The sequence below is a fragment of the Hibiscus syriacus genome, unplaced genomic scaffold, assembly GCF_006381635.1.
Source record: "Hibiscus syriacus cultivar Baekdansim isolate YM2019G1 unplaced genomic scaffold, ASM638163v2 tig00117017_pilon, whole genome shotgun sequence".
Classification (NCBI taxonomy): domain Eukaryota; kingdom Viridiplantae; phylum Streptophyta; class Magnoliopsida; order Malvales; family Malvaceae; genus Hibiscus; species Hibiscus syriacus.
In genome coordinates, this window is record NW_024063526.1 from 5,052,853 (window position 1) to 5,072,384 (window position 19,532).

The following is a 19,532-nucleotide window of genomic DNA, read 5'->3' on the forward strand; positions in this document are numbered from 1 at the left end:
TCCCTTGATTTCACCATAAAAAATTTAGATGTTGTCGTTAACCAGTGTTGTATGTGTTTGAGAAAGGGTTGTTGTTGTTGTTCCTATTAAAGTTCCCCACATAGCTGTCTGATTCCTTGTTGTCAGGGCATTCACTCAAATAATGGTTGTCACGACATAAAATACATGCATAATTGTCCACCTTTACCTCTTTTACTTTGCTAGGGCGCTGAAGATTTTTCAACATGTTGGTGATGGCAAACAATTGAGATGACACTAAGTCCTTAGCATCTAACTCAAAGGTCTCTGGAGCCTTTCGCCCTGTTCCTAGCCTGTAAAATGAAAATTCGTAATCATTAATTGATTTCCTATCGAGAATATCAAATGTTTCGTTGGTGACTTGTCTAGCAAAGTTCCATTTGATGAGGCATCCAACATTACCCGATTAGGAGCATTAACACCATTGTAGAACATCATAACTTGGATCCATTCATGGAATCCATGGTTCATGTACTTGCGTATAAATCCTTTATATCGGTCCTAATACTCATAAATTAACTCGTCGTCAGCTTCATGAAAAGATGCTATGTCATTTTAGAGTTGGGTGTTCATATTTGGCGGATTATACCATAGCAAAAAGCTTTTACACAAGTAAACCCAAGATTCCATCGATCCAGATGGAACCCCACCTAGCCAAGATCTTATACGATCAAGCAGTTAATAGGGAAATAATTTTAGCTTTAACATAACTTCATGAACCCCTTGTTGTCAGAATGAATCACACATCTCTAAGAAGGCACATATATGTTGCCTGGAATTTTCATGAGGTGCACCACCAAATTGCCCAATCGAGTTCAACATATTGAACATCACAGGTTCAAGTTCAAATTGGGTTGCTTGAATCTCAGATGCCACTATACCAAGATCATCCAAGATAGAAGCAAGGTTCTCTCACATAGCATGTGGACGGACAACAATCCTTGGATTAGGATTTTCTGCGGTATTTGGATCTTCAAAATCCTCCACTCCTTGGTTTTGAATTGCATACATATTTGCTTGAATATGGTGAGCATGTCTCCTTTGTCTAAAAAGCTATTAGATCTTAGGTACTATAGGTAGTAGTGGTCTTTCGGGTTGCCCTTAGGTCATACACCAATGAAACCTAAAAAGATAAACAAATGAAAATAACAAGTAAAGCTATACAAAAATAAGGGGGAAATATTCCTATAGCGAAACGTTTTTAAAATCGACAATTGCCAATCTCAGGCAACAGCGCCAAAAAGTTTATGTGTGTTCTGTGAGTGTTATAAATTGAATGCAAAATAAATACAAGTATACACAGTTGATCAAGTAATTCAGTAGTAGTGAGTATTGTCTCTACGAATATTGGAGGGATTTTAAAAGATGTTATAGCAAAAAGGGTGTCACTAAGTATAGTTATGTTCAATGATATAAACAATGAAGGAAATTCTAACTATGGTAAGAATAGTATGAACAAGTGAGAAGTATTGTTGTGGTAGAAAATTTTGTGAAGTGTGAATGTAACAAAAATTTATGCTATAATAAGAGTTTAATTTAATGCTGAAATTAACAAGAAAATTTTTGCTTAGGCAAGATAAATGTGAGCTTTAGAATAAGACTTGACAACCTCACACAAACAAGCTTCTATAGGGGTAATTAGTTGGATTTGCTATGGTGAAAATTTATTATATACCTATGTTGCTCGATAAGATTTGATAGAAGTGTTCCTCGGCTATCTCTAGTACGGAACTTGATAAAACTATTGTTATAGCAATACCTCTCAGCGTGAACTATAGCAGTAGCATATCAATTAAATTTTATCCCTTTTAGTCACTTGAAACCCTCTCCTTATCTCTAAGGTAGAGTAGAACCTAACCATCCTAGTTTAGTCCCCTTACTCACGTATCTAAACATAACTCTCTCGATATTAGGTATCTACACTTAGAAAATGGCTATCCCTCTAAAGCTCTTACAAGACTAAGCACTTAAAACTACAAACAATAAACAAAACAACATTTAAACATGAAAATATTAATAATCCATTAACATAAAATACACATCATCCATAACAAACCCATCACCAAATAAATTAGTTCATGGTGGGGCTAAGTTCATTCAAAATCATCTTTAAGTACAAACCCATCAAAATAAGAAAATAAAAGCACAAAGAGAAAAAAACTCCCAAGGGATTGATGGCGTGAAGCCTAGGACCACCGTCGGGAACCGTTCCAGCGAGCTAGCATCTCTCGAGGGCCTAATAGTTACCCCTTCAAGCTCGGCTATGGAGGACACCACAAAAAAGGATGGAGAAAGAAAGAAGAAGATGGAAATGGTGTTTCGCCTCTCTTCCAAAAGCTCAGAATAAATCCTCCAAAAAGTTACTTAAATGTAGTCATCCTTAAGTATTTATAGTGTGGAATTTTTAGTGTTTTATGCCCTTACAAATCCCTTTATAACCTAGGAATCATACCCTACATGTGAATATGAAGCAAATTGGTAGGTGGTCCAGAAAATATCAACAAGGCAGTGCATTCACATGAGTCTTGGACAGCTGGTTTAGTGACATCAGCTCCTTTGTCCTTTTCTGCGCCCAATAATTGCTGCAAAGTTTTGTCGTAGGAAAACTTTTTGTCCTTTGCTCTATAATGCTATAGCGAAAGTTTCTCCTCAACTACTCTATTTTTCTGCGCATCACCACAATAAGACCCTTCTCCTCATCAACATCAGTTTAATCAATAATTTTATGTTGCAGCAAGAGTTTTCCACCAAATACAATTACATGATATAAATGCAACTAAATGCTTCTAAATGTTATGGAATTTGCTTTTAGAAAATCAATAACTTAATTAAAAATACCTTAAAACATGGTATTTCATAGAGTTATCAGGTATCTAGAATGGAAAATACGTTGAAGGTACCTGAGATCACGTTTGTCGTATCTTACTTCTCACGAGCTCTCACCGCATACTGTTTGGAGCCTACTCTCGGCTCTAACCCGGCCACTAACATGGCTGTCTCTTTGGTATGTTATCCTGACATTGTACTACCACCCTTCACTGGTCATCATTCTCTCAGTACAGATGAGGTTGAATTTTGAGTCATCGCCGGAGCCGCTCACAATACTCCTGGATAGTCATGGGTAAAGTGACCCAAGAAGCTGCAACTATAGCAACCCTTTGATCACTGCTGGAACGTTTTTGGGTGCCTCTTTTTGTACTGATCATAAACATGGTAAGTGAAACCTCTAGTTGACCCGTCGGCACTAGTTCCTGAATCCAATGTCAAGGGTCTCCTCCTAAAATTAAATCTACTTCCTCAATTCGAGCTCTACCCAATCCTCCTCATATGTGTGGTTGTGAGTCTCCCATAACCCTGACTAGCTTTGGACCTCTTGGTCGGAGTCTGTGATGATGCAACTATCTCAGTAACCCTCGTGTATTGTCCTTTGGCTATGATGTCGTATCTAGACCTCCTGATCAAAACCTTCTCAACCATCTTAGCTTGGCGAGATAGCTCAGTGAAAACTTGGGGATGTCCTCCCTGAACCTACAACAACGATGCTTCTCTGTGGAGATTAACTCGGGCACGTACCTACTCTGTCGAAGGAACTCACACTTATACTCCATCACTGTTCGGTTCCCCTAGACTAAATGTAGAAAATGCTTCCTTAGATCATCAGTATGAGCCTCACTAATTTAATTCTATCAGAACTCAAAAAAGTACATCTCCCATATCGACCTTTCTAGCTCTAATGCCAGCTCGATGGTCTCCCACCAATCTATAGCGTTACCCTTGAGTAGGGTGGTGAGAGAACCAAGATGAGTGGACAAAAAATCACTATGAGAAAAATATTTTTCCTTAAATAGACGACTGCCCAACGAGCTAAGATTCTGAATTAACCGCCAACCTTGTTTTGGAAGTAGAGTGAAATTAAACTTTTCCATATCCCGAAACCCCAAGCCCCCAAGAGTTTTCGGTTGACAAAGGCGATCCCACACACACCAGTGAATAACCCATCTCGTCTCCAATTTTTGCCACTTGAATTTTTTCATAATACTCTCCATATCTTTGCAAACACCTTTTGGAAGGAGGAACCAATTCATAGTATAAAGGGGAAGGGCTTGCAGGACTGATTTAATAAACATTTCCTTACCGCCTTGGAACAAGCATCTAGTACTCCAGCTGTGAGTGCAAGAACATAAAAAGTCTTTCAAATAAGTAAATGCCACCCTCTTACTTTGACCTACAATCACCGGAAGACCTAAGTACATCTCTGGGTTAAAAGAATTAGATACCTGAAGGACATGATGCACATTATTTCAGTTGTTATTGTGCACGTTAGGACTGAAAAATAACCCGAACTTGTTAAAATTTATCAACTATCCCGAACACTCCCCATAACGCCTAAGTATGTCCTTAATCATATTAGTTGTCCTTGCATTTTCTTCACCAAAGATAAAACTATCATCTGCAAACAGCAAATGAGTTATCAATGGAATATACTGATTCAACTTTATTCCACGAAAGTCGTCACTACTAGCAGCTTTGTGCAACAAGAAAGATAAGCCTTCACTATAAATTAGGAACACATAGGGACTTAGAGGATCACTCTGATGTAATCCTCTCGAAGGGACAAAGCCCTCACCCACTGAGCCATTGATCACAACCGCATAAGATATCGAAGTCACATATCTCCAAACCATATTAATCCAGTTCATCGAGAAGCCCATTTTTAACATAATCGCCCAAATAAAACTCCACCCACTCTATCGTAGGCCTTACTCGTATCAAGTTTGAGTGCAAAGTATCCTTTCATATCTTCTTGCTTTCTAACGAAAGAGTGCAAAACTTCACAGGCCACAATGATGTTGTTCGTAATCAGGCGATCCGAAACAAAAGCGCTCTGAGACTCATCGATGAAAACATCTAGAAAGTTTTGCATTCGATTCACCAACATCTTTGACGCAGTCTTGAAAAGCACGTTGCACAAACTGATAAGGCGAAACTGGGACAACCTAGACGGGTTGGATACTCTCAAAATCAAGACAATATGAGTTCGATTAACCAAATTCATGTCATTCTGACCATTAAGGAGACCTATACAGAAATCTGCAACCTCTGCACCAACCTCTGCCAAAAGCGTTGGTAGAACAGTGCACCCAAACCATCCTCACCTGAGGCTTTCAACGGGCTCATGGATTTTATTATAGTATAAACATCTTTCCTTAAAAACCGTCTACCCATATCTGTGTCCATCTCCTGCGAAATACTCTGATGAATGCCATCCAAAATCTCCTTATCAATATCAGTAGCGAATGAAGAAAATAACTACATAAAATAAGCAGGAGCATGCAATTCCATCTCAACACTCCCCTCAAAATGGTCACCCACTTCGCTCTCCAAATAATCAATGTGATTGTGCCTTTTCCTACTCGAAACATATCTATGAAAAAAGGCTATTGTCCCCATTACGCAGCCAGTTAGCTCTAGCTTGTTGCTCCCAATAAAGTTTCGATTTATCCATATCTAGATTTAATTGCAATTTCACATGGATCATCTCTCCCAAGACATCATTAATGGGATCTAACTCAACTAACTCCCCCAACCTCCAGTGAAGATCATGAGAAGTAACTACCTTTCTATACAAATACATTGAAACCATGCATCTAGTCCCCGACTAACATGCTGAAGCTTTGTAGTTAGCATCCCCTCAGCCTCATTCCACAGCTTAGCAACTTCTGCCTCGTATGAATCCTCCAATAGCCAAGACGACTCAAAACAATAATGCCATCGTTTACTTGTATCGTTAAAAAATTTTATATTCAACAACAGCGGGCAGTGATCATACATCGAATGAATAAGATGAGACAACTTAAATATTGAAAATTATATTATTTAAATAATAATTATTTTTATTTATTTAAAAAATAAAGGATCAAATTAATAAAAATATGAATATACAAATATAAAATATTTTTTTCATAATTATCAGGTCCGCACTGGACAGAAAAAATAATTTAATTTGAGTATAAATTAAAAATTGGTGGTGAGAATTGAATTGAATTGAATTGAAAGGCATGGGATGGGGTGATCAAAATCCAATCCAAGCATTGCAAGCATCACACATTTTAGCCCTTGGCGCATTGGCCGTCGCAATATCTTTTTTATTATATGTAATCTTATTATAATAATACGATACGATATAGAAATATCTTATATAAATATTTATAATAAGTTGATGATGTTTTAAAAACATTTATGTAATGTGTACAGATTGACCAATTTGATTCAATATGCCAGTTCCACCAAACCGATTTCTTTCCTTAAGAAAAAGATTGCTGTCTTAATTCTTAAACCAAAAAAAAATGCTTTCAGTTTTGCCTTTTTCTCACTGCATTTCCTTCTGATCACAATTTTGGCTGTTCAAATTAGACGAATGAAGAGATATAGGAATGGTGAAATCTGGGACTTCGAGCACGAAGTGGCGATGGCCACCAACCGCCCGGTTATTTTAGGATTGGACGGTGGAACCACTTCCACTGTCTGCATTTGCATGCCGATTATGCATTTCTCCGACCCCCTTCCCGACCCTCTTCCCGTTCTCGCTCGTGCCATCGCCGGTTGCTCTAATCATAACAGCGTTGGCGGTATTTCCTTAATTTCTTCCCCCATCTCCTTCTCCCTCTTTTTAACGGTTGTTTTTTAAGCTTAGGGTTTTAATGTTTATTTGTTTTTCTTTTTGTCTCAGAAATTGACAGGTAATTAGCTTTTTTTAGGTTTCCAATTCATTAGTTTTAGAAGGCATGAGAGTGTTATCAGCTGAGAACTTAGTTATCCACCTTTGAAAGCCATACACAATAATGTTTTCATGGATTTTTAAGCGACTTACACCATTTTGGATATTAAGGCATTAAAGGTTTAACACTTTGTGGACAAACAAATGCAGGGTTGTGCTTTTCTGGAACACTTTGTTTGATTATTTGAAACACTTTAGCTGTTAATCCATTCTCAATGAAATGTGTTAGGAACTTCTGAAGAATCAAATAAACAAATAGCGGAAGGGAGGATTAGGTAGAGCATGAGTTGCGTTATGATATTTGATTGTAATTGCCTGAATTATCTATGATAGTTGGACAAGATCAATGCAGCACTTCACTATCTTTGCCCACAAAACAGACATAGTTGATGCCAATGCTTGGGTTATCAAATTGTTTTTTTTATTACAGAAACTGCTGCCCGGGAAACATTAGAGGAAGTAATGGCTGATGCTCTTTCAAAATCTGGTTCTAATCGATCTGCTGTTCGAGCTGTTTGTTTAGCAGTATCTGGTGTTAACCACCCTACAGACCAAGAAAGAATATTAACTTGGCTTAGGTTTGTTCTCTATTTGCACATCACGCAGTTTGAATATAGCAGAACTGTAGAAAATTTGAGACTGGTGGTTTTTTTAAGCTCAACATAATTAAAATGATTCCAGAATGAATGTGAAAACTGTCATAGCTAACTCGGAACATGTAAAAGAGAACTGTCTTTATATTCTGGGGATAGACAACATTCATTTAAATTGAAGTTGAGATTATGATTAAATTAATAATAATTTCAGGAAAATCCAGGTGATTCTTTTTTTATGTGCAATATCTTAGATGTTTGTTGAAAGGAAGATCCACGCTAAATGAATTATGAATACTTTGTGTGAAAGTTTGGCAAATGCTTCATTTGTATGATGTTCACCCATAATATTGAAATTTTGATATGATAATTATATTAACCCTTTTGCTTCTCTTTTTATCTGAAGTTTGTTTTACATATGAATATGTAAATAACACTTTACGGTTTGATGACTTGTTTAGAGACATATTCCCCAGCCAAGTAAAGCTCTATGTACGAAATGATGCTGTCGCAGCTTTGGCTAGTGGGACAATGGGTAAGCTCCATGGTTGTGTACTAATTGCTGGTACTGGAACCATTGCCTATGGATTCATAGAAGGTGGCAGAGAAGCTAGAGCGGCTGGTGCGGGACCTGTCCTAGGTGATTGGGGAAGGTACATTATTGTGACTTCCTTTCAAGAGAATTTAGCTTCCTTTTTTATTGTATAGTTTTCTCTACTATTCAATTCAAGACATTTGGGTTTCTACCATATGGGACTGTTAGAATTATCTTCTATTTAGTTACTTTTTAGAAGTCTTTTTAATGATGTTTTGTTGACACAAATCTTAAGGGTTAAGGCCTTTTTGGGAACTTAAATATGGAGCTTAAAGGTTTAAGTCTAAAATTAATATATTTTGGCTAACAATTTGGATTTGAATTGGAGCCGACGCATAAACTTTACTGAAATCGATTTTATGATTTGTAGAAATCAGAGTAATTCTCTATATTTTCATCTTATTTTCAATTGGACAGATTACAACTTTATATACAAATTATCTCTCTAAAGTAGGAAACTCAAGTAAGGAAAGATACTAATCCTAGAAGATACAATCCCTTAAAATAAGGGATTGTAGAAAACTATTTACAGAATCCCTTAACTAAAGGAATGGTAACAAATCATATCTCTATAATTCCTACACTCCCCCTCAAGCTGGAGAATATACATTGTATAATCCCAGCTTGAATAGGAATTTATTGAAAACAGACTTTGGCAAAGTCTTAGTAAGAATGTCTGCAACTTGTTCTTCTGAAGGAATGTAATAAGTGTGGTTGTCTTTTTGTTAACTTGATCAATAATAAAATGCCTATCAATCTCAACATGCTTTGTCCGATCATGTTGAACTGTGTTCTTGGCAATTTGAATAGCAGATTGATTATCACACAAGACTTCATAGTGATCCTCTTGATTAGTGCCAAGTTCTTTCAGTAGTTTAAGTAGCCAAATTCCTTTGCATATTCCTAATGTTAGTGCTCTGAATTCAGCTTCAGCACTTCTTCTTGAAACGACAGATTTTTTCTTACTTCTCCAAGTTGTAAGGTTACCCCAAACAAAGGTGCAGTAGCCACTAGTGGATCTCCTTTCAGTAAGGTCTCCGGCCCAACTAGAGTATATAAAAATTTTAGCAGTTTTGTCTTGTGTCTTCTTAAACATTAAGTCGTGTCCTGGAGTTTTCTTCAAGTACTTGAGAATTCTATTTGTTGCTGTCATATGCTCTTCAGTAGGATTAGTCAAGTGTTGACTTATCATATTTACGGGAAAGGCTGTATCTGGCCTTGTCAAGGATAAATAAATTAGTTTCCCAACTAATCTTTGAAAATTTTCTTTGTCTACTAAGGACCCATCTTCTTTGCTAAATTTCAAGCTTGCCTCCATTGGTGTATCAATCTGCTTACAACCAAGAAAACCAGTTTCTTTGAGTAAATCAAGTACATATTTTCTTTGGTTGATCACAAGTCTTTCTTTTGACCTTGACACCTCTATTCCTAGGAAATACCTTAGCTTTCCCAAGTCCTTGGTTTCGAATTCCTCATTTAACAACTTCTTCAAATTGCAAATATCTTCTTCATCATCTCCGGTAAGAATTATGTCGTCCACGTACACAATAATGATAGCTTTCTTATTTGTAGAAGTTACCTTGATGAAAAGAGTATGATCGGCGAAGGACTGCTTGTAGCCGTTTTTCATAATGACTCTAGTAAACCTCTCGAACCAAGCTCTCGGTGATTGTTTTAATCCGTATAGAGACTTGTTGAGCTTGCAAACCTTGTTACTTCCTTCAACATACTTTAAGCCAGGTGGCAACTTCATGTAGACTTCTTCTTCTAGCTTGCCATTAGAAAAGCGTTTTTTACATCAAGTTGGTGTAATTTCCAATAGCAATTTACAGCCAAACATAGGAGTACTCGAACAGTATTCATCTTTGCCACAGGTGCAAAAGTTTCTGTGAAATCTATCTCATATGTTTGCGTAAAGCCTCTGGCCACTAGTCTAGCTTTGTATCGTTGAATACTACCATTGGAGTTATACTTTACAGTGAAGATCCATTTACAGGCAACAACCTTTTTTCCTTGAGGAAGTTCTGTAACGGTCCAAGTAGCATTTTTCTCTAGTGCACAAATTTCCTCTTTAACAGCCCTTCTCCATTTTGAATCCTTTAGAGCTTCAACTATGCTTGTGGGAATCTGTTCTTTATCCAAGGTTGTTGTAAAAGCTTGAAAAGACGGCATCAATGAATTATAACCAGCAAATTTTTCAATAGGATGCTTGGTGCACTATCTAACCCCTTTTCTAATAGCAATAGGAAAGTCATCTAGAGTAGGGGAAATGGACTTACTGATTTCTTCTTTTATTTCGGCAGTTGGACCAAAATCCAATTCTTGGCAAGCATCTGATTGCAAAACAGCCTCAGGAATATGTTTTCTTTTCCTTGTATAGACACGAAGTTGTTTGATTGGTGATGTTTGTGGAAGATTTTTTCTTGAGATTTGCTTTATTGGAGGGGAAAATTGAGTTCAAGGCAAATCTCTTTAGAAGTTCAGCCTTTAAAAAAAATCTATTTGAAACTTTGTTCAATCTTTTGATGACTTAGGTAATAAGAATGTCACATATTATTGGTTAATTGTTTTTATTCACATAGTTTGAATTGTTGTGCAATCATTTTTCCATTATTTAGAAGTAGAGTACTGTCACCAATTAATGCATTTGAGCGTACCAAAAGAAATATATTCTAAATGAACATAGAAGGATTGTATCTTTAAGGTCTCAAATCAGTGCAATATTAATTATCATGATTCCTGTATTCTTTGACATGTGCTGAATGTAATGATCTTTTGGTTTTCTATGTCATTTTCTACCATGGTAGAGAATATGGCCATGAGCTTTTTATTATTAGTTTGGGGTGATTACAAAGTAGTATCTGTTCAAAATTTTCTTAGCCAATTGACAATGAACCCACACTCACCCTGCAAATGCAGTTGCTCGAACCTGGGACCTCTAGAGAGAACAACACTCCCTTTTACTACTAAGGTCACTCAATGGGTTATGGCCATGAGTTTTGAATTGCATAATTTGTTAGTTGATGGTTCTTGCATTATTGGCCTATGAATTTCATAATTATGATTGTTTTCCTTTTTTATGGAAACAACACTAGTCTAAGACATTTACTAGCTTCTCTTTCAATTCGATTGCTGAATTTGTTTAGAATAAAATTGAAATTGTTTGAGTTATTTGCAAAGACAGCAAAGTTTCCTAGAGATGAATCCTGAAATATACACTGTCTAGAACCCTTTTATGGTCTTTAACTTTCACTTCTTCTCTCCATACCTTTCTTTGGTTTTAATAGTATCTCTTTTTACAGAGAGAAATTGTACCCTATGCAGCTATCGGTTCTTTGAGATGTCAATAAAATCAGAATCAAGTGTAGAAATGGAAAAAGAGAGGATGAATAAATCAAATGCCTGCGTTTGTAGAATGGTGCAAATAAGTGTATAAGGACTTGAAGAAGCAAAATTGCTAGCTGTAATATCCAATTAAATTTTGAGAAAGAAAGATATGACACCTGTTTAATAAAGCCTTTTTCAGTCTTCTTTCTTTAGGTAACTCTTATAATCCTAACTGAGTAGCTTTATAAACAATTTGGCACAAGCATTGAATGGTGCAAATAAGTGCATGAGACTTGACGAAGCAAAATTTCTAGCCGAAATATGCAACATAATTTGAGAAAATTAGATTTTACAGGTGTTCTATAAAGCCCTCATAGTGTTCTTTCTTTTAGTAACTGTTATAACCCAAAGTAGCTTTAAGGATTATTTGCTTCATTGATAATAACATGATCTCTTATTGCTCCTATTGATAGTCCATTGATGGATAATATGTTGCTAATTCTGTTTCTTCTCTTCTTCATTTGCCTTGTAGTATGACCTGTTACAAGTGTACCTTTCTATGTGTGCTCATTCCTTTTCATGCAGTGGATATGGAATAGCTGCGCAGGCACTAACTGCTGTAATTAGAGCTCATGATGGTCGTGGTCCACATTCGATGCTTACATCTACCATTTTGCGGACACTTGGTCTTTCTTCTGCAGATGAACTAATTGGGTATTTATCTGATTGTTGTAAATGGTTATTTATTTTTAGAAATTATTGTCCTTCATTGTGTATGGCTTGATGCTTGAATATACGCCCAATAATTGCCTCCTAGCATCTCTTTGCAATTTGTGATGAAAAATTTTAAGGATTTGAATAAATCAGAAAACTGGTTCACAAGGGACTTAAGAAATCGCAGTTTTCAGTTGTCCATCAACTCTTGCATTATCCTTCATGGCCTTTCATTTGTGTGTCAAGATGATCCTTCCATTAGTTTAAAAATAAGAAGTAAAAAAAAAAGAGACCATGTAAGCTAGAGGTGTCGGGCTGTATAGCAAATTTTTGGGAGGAAAAAAATGTAAATTGCACTTTATCGATCTGTAATCTTTATGTAGAATTCATTTTTCTTTATTTTTTATTTTCATCATATTCATTTTTCTCACTTTCTTTTTCCATTCTTAAACACCTTTACGTAAATCTCTAAAACTCCTTCCAGCACTTATAGAACACACTTTTATCATGATAAACTAGTTATTGACTATATGTAAATTTGTGTTAATGGTATGGATTTGTCTTTTTTGTTTATACCATTGTGTTTTATATCACTTTCCATAATTGTTATCATGAGTGTTTTTCCTATGGAAACTTCCTTTACAATTTCTAATGCATTCTGTCAGGTGGGTTACATTGAACCTTTCCTACTTGCAATTAGAAACTAAAAAATGAAATGAAACTGCAAAAAGAGTAATGATTGAAGGTTGTGCTTGGCTCAATGGCCAAGTGTTTACTTGCTATCCGCTTGGTCACAGGTCAAACCTCGAAAACATCCTCTCTGTGCCACAGGAGAAGGCTGCAAACATCAAGACCTTCCCTGGACCCTTCTTATAGTGGGAGACTTGTGCATTTGATACAGCATTTTTTCTTTCCTCCCAGTAGCTTATGGGACCATTTTTTTCAACTGTCCAATGGCTAATGATAGAAAGTTGACATTATTTCTATTATAGGTCATTGGGTGCTACATTTCATTTAATAGCTCATTGGGTGCTACATTTCATTTAATAGCTCATTGGGTGCTACATTTCATTTAAAAGGTCATGGATGAAATAGAACTAATTTTAAAAGGTTATGGATGGATTCAGTTATCCCATTTAATTCTTGTTTAAGGACCTCTCTACTCTCTCACCACTAAATTATCTTGTGGGGAACTTATTTTCTCTTCTCTGACAAGTAGAGTGTGTGGGTAAGATTAATATAAGTTTCATGGATTTGTTATCAATAAATGTCGAATTTCATTTTATATTTCGTTATCGTTTTAGGTGGACTTATGCAGATCCATCCTGGGCTCGCATTGCTGCACTTGTTCCGGTTGTTGTCTCTTGTGCAGAGGCTGGTGATGAAGTTGCAAATAAGATTTTGAAAGAGGCTGTTCACGAGTTGGCTTTAAGTGTGAAAGCTGTTGTTCAGAGACTTGGACTGTGTGGTGCAGGTATGTGTATCTAGCCAAATCTACAATAGAGGAGAGGTTTTTTGGGTTGAATTATTCATATATTTAGAAGCAAAGCAATTTTTGTAGTGTCAAATAATACAGTAATGATAAAAATTAGCACAGATATTTCACCCTAGCTGAAAATCTGAATATATTGAGAACATATGATTATTTGCTATACCTTTCAGATATAATAAAATTGGAGACTTTGTAGGCCTCAATGAGAAATCATGCAGTTAGTATGAAACACAAAATGAAGGGTCTATTCTCTCTCCTCGACCAAAAAATGATTGGTCTTTGAATAAATTATTGTTTAGTTTATGTTATAAGGGCCATTGTCCAGTGCTCATCTTGTGCTTGCAAATGCTCATCTGCAGCTTGAAATCATATACCCTTGTAATGAGCACGCTTTTTTTGTCAAAATCTTTTACAGTATCTTTTTGACACGCTAAGCATCTTCTTAAATTTCATGGGACATTTAAAAAAATGTTGAATCTTAATCTACTTGACTCACTTCATATGATTCCGAGTATAACGATGAAAAGTAGTTCTGTTTCTTTTTGTTTATCCCTTTATTTCTATGGCATAACTTGTTTTTCTTGTTTGAATGAGCATTTACATAAATATGTGGTCCATTCTTATGGTCACTACTTGCTAGTGCTGCGATCATCATAGCTATATTGTTGTTGCAAACCACCAATTGTGGGCTTTTCAAGCAATAATGTATAGCTTGGAAATCTGTCCCTTAGCTCTGCCACTGGTTGATTAGATTATGGCAGCTGAATTTCTGTATTTCTATGCTTCAATCTTTGCAGATGGAAAAAGTTACTTTCCTCTTGTTATGGTTGGTGGAGTTCTTGAAGCAAACCAGAGGTGGGACATAGGAGAAGAAGTCATGAACTTAATCTCCAAAGACTACCCCGGTGCCCTTGCAATTAGACCAAAGGTAAGAACAATTTAATATAGTCTAAGTGTTCAGTACAAATGCCTTCCACCATTTTTATATTTGAATAGCTCCCAGTTTTCTTTTGGCCACTTCAATTACAAAAATAATCACATGTTCTTGTTACTAAGCAAAGTAGAAATCTAAAGGAGATGCGAAATGCAAAAACTGATGTTTAGGAATAAATAGGAGTTAAGATCGAATCGCCAAAACTTACAAGAAGATGAGATGAGTGAATGGTAAACTGCTACTGCCCAAGTGGGTCTATTGGCTGGTCTACACTACACCATCTTAATAATACTGTTTGATAACTAATTGTTACAGCATGGGGGAGGTTTAAGCTGGTCTGCTTCCTGCATATAACTTCTCACCCAACACTGATCGATTGTACCCTGCCAATCTTTTGCTTGAAGTACATATACCCGACACCCATGCCTGACACGTAATTGGACTAGAGTATGGGGATGACTCTTCAAAGGCTCTTCAAGACACACCAAATACATTGAACATACCCCCGTGTGATACGTGCCCATATTCAACATTCACTCCAAATCTGAGTAATATAGGTCGTTTGCCTAGAAGTGTGCCACTTAGTATCATAGATGACAGACCGGCAGATGGTAGTTCTTTAGTGCAGGGATGTGTAGGATGGATGTCTTCGTGGCAAATTCTAAAAACGGTGTTTTGCATAAATAATAGCTTACTTTTTAGCTTTTCTTGTATGCATTTCAGGTGGAGCCTGCAGTTGGTGCAGCATTGCTAGCGTTGAATGAATTCATGAAAGACAGTGTTGAGGAAGCATACCGAAGATGATCATTCAGATTTCAATTGTACAGCAACAAGAATAGACAGAGAGAAAAACTAAGTGATGAAGGGCATTAAGCATATTTCTTTTTTGGATATATTATTTATTTGGCATTGTAAGATTCCACTGGCATACCGTAGATTTGGTTGTTTTAAGATTGCTACTGTGTAGAACAGCTCGTATTCCATGTCAAAGGTGTATAAGTATATGAATAGATAATTGTAAAAGAGCAGTGGGTCCATATACTGCAATGTGATTTGTTTTCATGGTGTACAATGCAATGGCTATATGTGAGTCTCATATAAAACCACTCTTCATCTCAATTCCGTTGATTATATTGCAGATAAAATATGGTTATTATGTTGGGAAGAAAACATCAAGGTGTTGGATACCATTGACGACGGAGGATGTCCTCTTGCGCATCTAGGTGTCGATGAGTGGGTCCCTCACCAGCCCAAAGATTTGTGGAGACTTGTTTGTGGAGAGGGATGACGAGGCCATCGAGAAGATGAAGAATATCTTGAAAACGACATAAGAGAACAAGAAAACCCTCGACATGATGGTCGGGTTAGCTGAAAGACCTCACATCCCCAGCATGGGTAAGATCACCACCTCGCTCCAATGTATGCTCCTACCAGATGAGGAGCGAAAATGGCATTCGTTTGGATGTCAATCGGATTAAAAAAATGGGATATTTCTCTAATTTTCGTAGAAAATAGAAGTTCCAAATTTGATGTGCATTCCTTAGCTAAATTCTGGTGGAAAAAAAAACATAAAGTGGGCATCAAAAGGAAGACAAACTAAAGCAGTGCAGATAAGAAAATGAAAGCATACCTTATGAATTGCCTTGGACAGAAGAACTCAAAGAAACATGGATTAATCGAATTTAAAGTGATCTATAACTCTCAAAAACCAAGGATTTTCATGAGCAACTTTCCAAGGCAGAATTACTGTATGCATGATCAGATAACACATTTACTACAACATATAAGGGCTCAGATAGAATTTGAAGACTTAGAAGCACGGGTGATTTGGACTCGAAAGAATAATAGTCGATTGGTGTCAAATAGAGTAGCAATTGTTCTATGCAAGTGGTGGAGAAACATAGAGCTTCGAATTATGTCAATTTTGAGATTTGATATAAAATCTCATTCCTAAAGCTAAGCTCACACCTAAAAGCAACTTCCTTTCCTTTTGAAGTAAAAGATAATTGAGCTTCAATGGAATGAACTAAAATAAGATACCCAAACATAACAACAGAAACCATTCATTATGAAATGTTACTAAAGTTGCTTGACTTTCAAATCATTATAACACTTTACCTGTCTCTTCTCATGCTTTTGAAAACAGTTCGAGCTTGCTCCACCATTCCCGAAATTGCAAATGCATCAAGCAAAATATTATAAGACTTAGTGGTAGGCCTGAAAAGGAGACAGAATTGTAGAAAGTTTCGGACAATTAGGAATTTTATTTCATTTACAAGTTTAATTTATTTATATTTCATGGTTAAGATTAAGTTTCTTAAGTGATAAGATAAAAGTTAGGAAGAAAAGAAACCTAGTAAGACCATAGCCTATAAAAACATGTGTTTTCTGCTTTTTCAATGAGTATTTTGATTAGAAAAATTCTCTCTTTCTCAATTTCTTCCTTTTCTTGTTCTCTCAATTTCTCACAAGAATTGGATATCATCAACTTTGGCAGAATGAATATGTACAGTTGTCAAATAGCAAGCCACAAACTTGGCAATCAAGTAGTGAATGTATTTTTGGTACAAGGTGTAGAAGGGAGTTGAACTAGACCTGAAGCTCACTAATGAGGTTTAAGTATATGAGTTATGGTCATCTATTAATCGGTCAAACTGTTCGGACATGGCCTATATGCCAGATGCCAAAAAAGAAAAGTAAGTCTTTGTTGAATTTACGTTCTGTTCTATCTTTTAAGATACTCTAGCTGCTTAAGTAACTGCTTTAGTTTCTAACCACAGTGACTTCAGATTGGATATATCTCCTCAAAAACAGCCAAAGCTTCCTCTTCCCTCCTAGCTTTGCCATCCAAAATTCAACATTACAAACATTACCAATATTCCAAACAAAGCTTTGCCACACCTCGTTCCATACTTGAGAAATACCCTTCCAAACATACAAACTTCTCGTGCAATTGATGGACTCGAGAACCAATTCCACCCACTTATATTTAGAGCGTAACACTCTAGCCCACAACTGATCGGAATTAACCACCAATTTGTAAGCTAGTTTCATGAGAAAAGCTTCATTCTGAACGTTTAATTTCCTCAGGCCCATGCCACCTTTAACCGTTGGTTTGCAAATGTTCTCCCAATGAACAAGAGGTACTCCACCTCCCGTCTCAGTACGACCCCAAATAAAACCTCGAATTAACTTTTCTATCTCATCACATATCCCTTTCGGAAGCATCGTTGACTGCAATGAATAAGAAGGAACAGCAGATAGTACCACTTTCGCCAAAATAATTCTCTTAGCCAAGGACAAAGATTTTTCCTTCCACCCTATAAGCTTATCATGGACTCTCGAAACAATATAACTATACGAAGATTTCGTAATTCGAGAATGTAAAAGAGGGACTCCAAGATACTTACCCAAATTTTGAACTTCCTGGAAGCCAAAAGAGGCACTAATGGAATTTTTCAAACCCAAGTCCACATTAGTTGAGTAATAAATAGTAGTTTTCAGGATATTGATTTTTTGGCCCAAGGAATTGCAGAATAACTCCAATATTCCCCGTATTACATTACATTGCTAGATAGAAGCCTCAACAAAGAGTATCAAATCATCTGCGAAGAAAAGATGGGAGAGAACGGGCCCATTACGGCACAGGCGAATATGTTTCCATATACCATTGTTTACCGCTCCAGCTATGGCATGCGCCAACCTCTCCATGCACATCAAAAACAAGTAAGGTGATAAAGGATCACCTTGACGAAGCCCTCTTGACGAATTAAAAGATGCAAACATAGAACCATTCCAAAGTACATGGGTCGAGACTGAAGATACACAACGTATGATAAGCATCCTAAGATTGTCCGAGATGTGAAGCTCTTTTAACGTGTCATCAATGAAAGGCCATTCAAGACGATCATATGCTTTCTCAAGATCAATTTTGATAGCCATATGGCCAATCTTACATTTCTTCAATCTCATGGAGTTGACTACCTCTTGCGCAACAATAATATTATCGGTGATCGATCTGTCAGGAACAAAACTTGTTTGAGTTTCCGAGATCCAGTTACTCATCAAAGGTTTCAGCCGATTCACAATAATCTTTGTGACTAGCTTGTATAATACTGAGCACAAACTAATAGGTCGAAAGTGATTAAACGACTCCGGTGATTTAATTTTTTGGGATAAGCACCAAAAGAGTTCAATTTAGTTCATTATCAAAAGCACCTCCTGCAAATATATTTTGAATCATTCGACACACACCATATTGTACTGTATTCCAATTCTTCTGGTAGAAAAAAACGTGAAGGCCATCCACTCCAGGTGCCTTTAGCGGGCTCATGCTAAATAACACATCACAGATTTCTTCCATAAATAACGGTCTCGTAAGACCACTCAAATCCGACTCAGGGGTTACGGGAACAATATCCCTTAATCGAATACACATTTCCATCTACCTTACTACTGGTGAATAAATCCCTATAATAATTTACTGCCATCGAACAAAGAACTTCTTGATCCGATATCCAACTACTATCTGTTGCCTAGAAAGCTCCTACGTAATTATGTCGACGCCTAAGCATCGTACATGCATGAAAGTATTTTGTAATTTTATCCCCATGTAATATCCATTGATTTCTTGATTTTTGGAGCCACAAACTCTCCTCTTGTTATAGGACCTCTTCAATCTCATTTTTCAGCATGTCCTGCAAATCAACCAACCTCCGAGAGTAGCAAGAAATAAGTGCTTTTTCAATACCTCGTAAACAGACCAACAACTCTATTTTTTTCTCCGTATGTGACCAAACTAGGGATGGCAACTCAACCCGAATCCGACGGATTCCGACCCGACCCGACCCGATCGGGACGGATTTTTTTTAAAAAAAATTTGGGTTCGGGTCGGGTCGGGTCGGGTTTTTTTTAAATGTACTGTTCGGGTCGGGTCGGGTTTAGGGTGAAAAAAATCCGACCCGACCCGACCCGAAAAATATATATAATTTTATCCTATATATTTAGGGATAATTACAATAATGTCCCTCCATATATAATTTTTTTCAATTAAGTCACTGTTTTCATTGAATAAAAAAAAT

At 36.6% G+C, this 19,532-nt stretch overlaps 1 protein-coding gene across 1 annotated transcript; it reads left to right on the plus strand.

Moving 5' to 3' along the window:
* The first annotated feature begins 574 nt into the window (after nt 1-574).
* Nucleotides 575-15,514, plus strand: LOC120195722 (N-acetyl-D-glucosamine kinase-like). The gene is made up of 9 exons (XM_039197656.1): nt 575-578; nt 1,210-1,215; nt 6,433-6,647; nt 7,227-7,374; nt 7,851-8,042; nt 11,897-12,025; nt 13,330-13,499; nt 14,315-14,445; nt 15,175-15,514. The coding sequence occupies exons 3-9, from the start codon at nt 6,437-6,439 to the stop codon at nt 15,253-15,255; spliced, it is 1,062 nt and encodes a 353-aa protein (XP_039053587.1). The 5' UTR covers nt 575-578; nt 1,210-1,215; nt 6,433-6,436; the 3' UTR covers nt 15,256-15,514.
* The last annotated feature ends 4,018 nt before the right edge of the window (nt 15,515-19,532 follow it).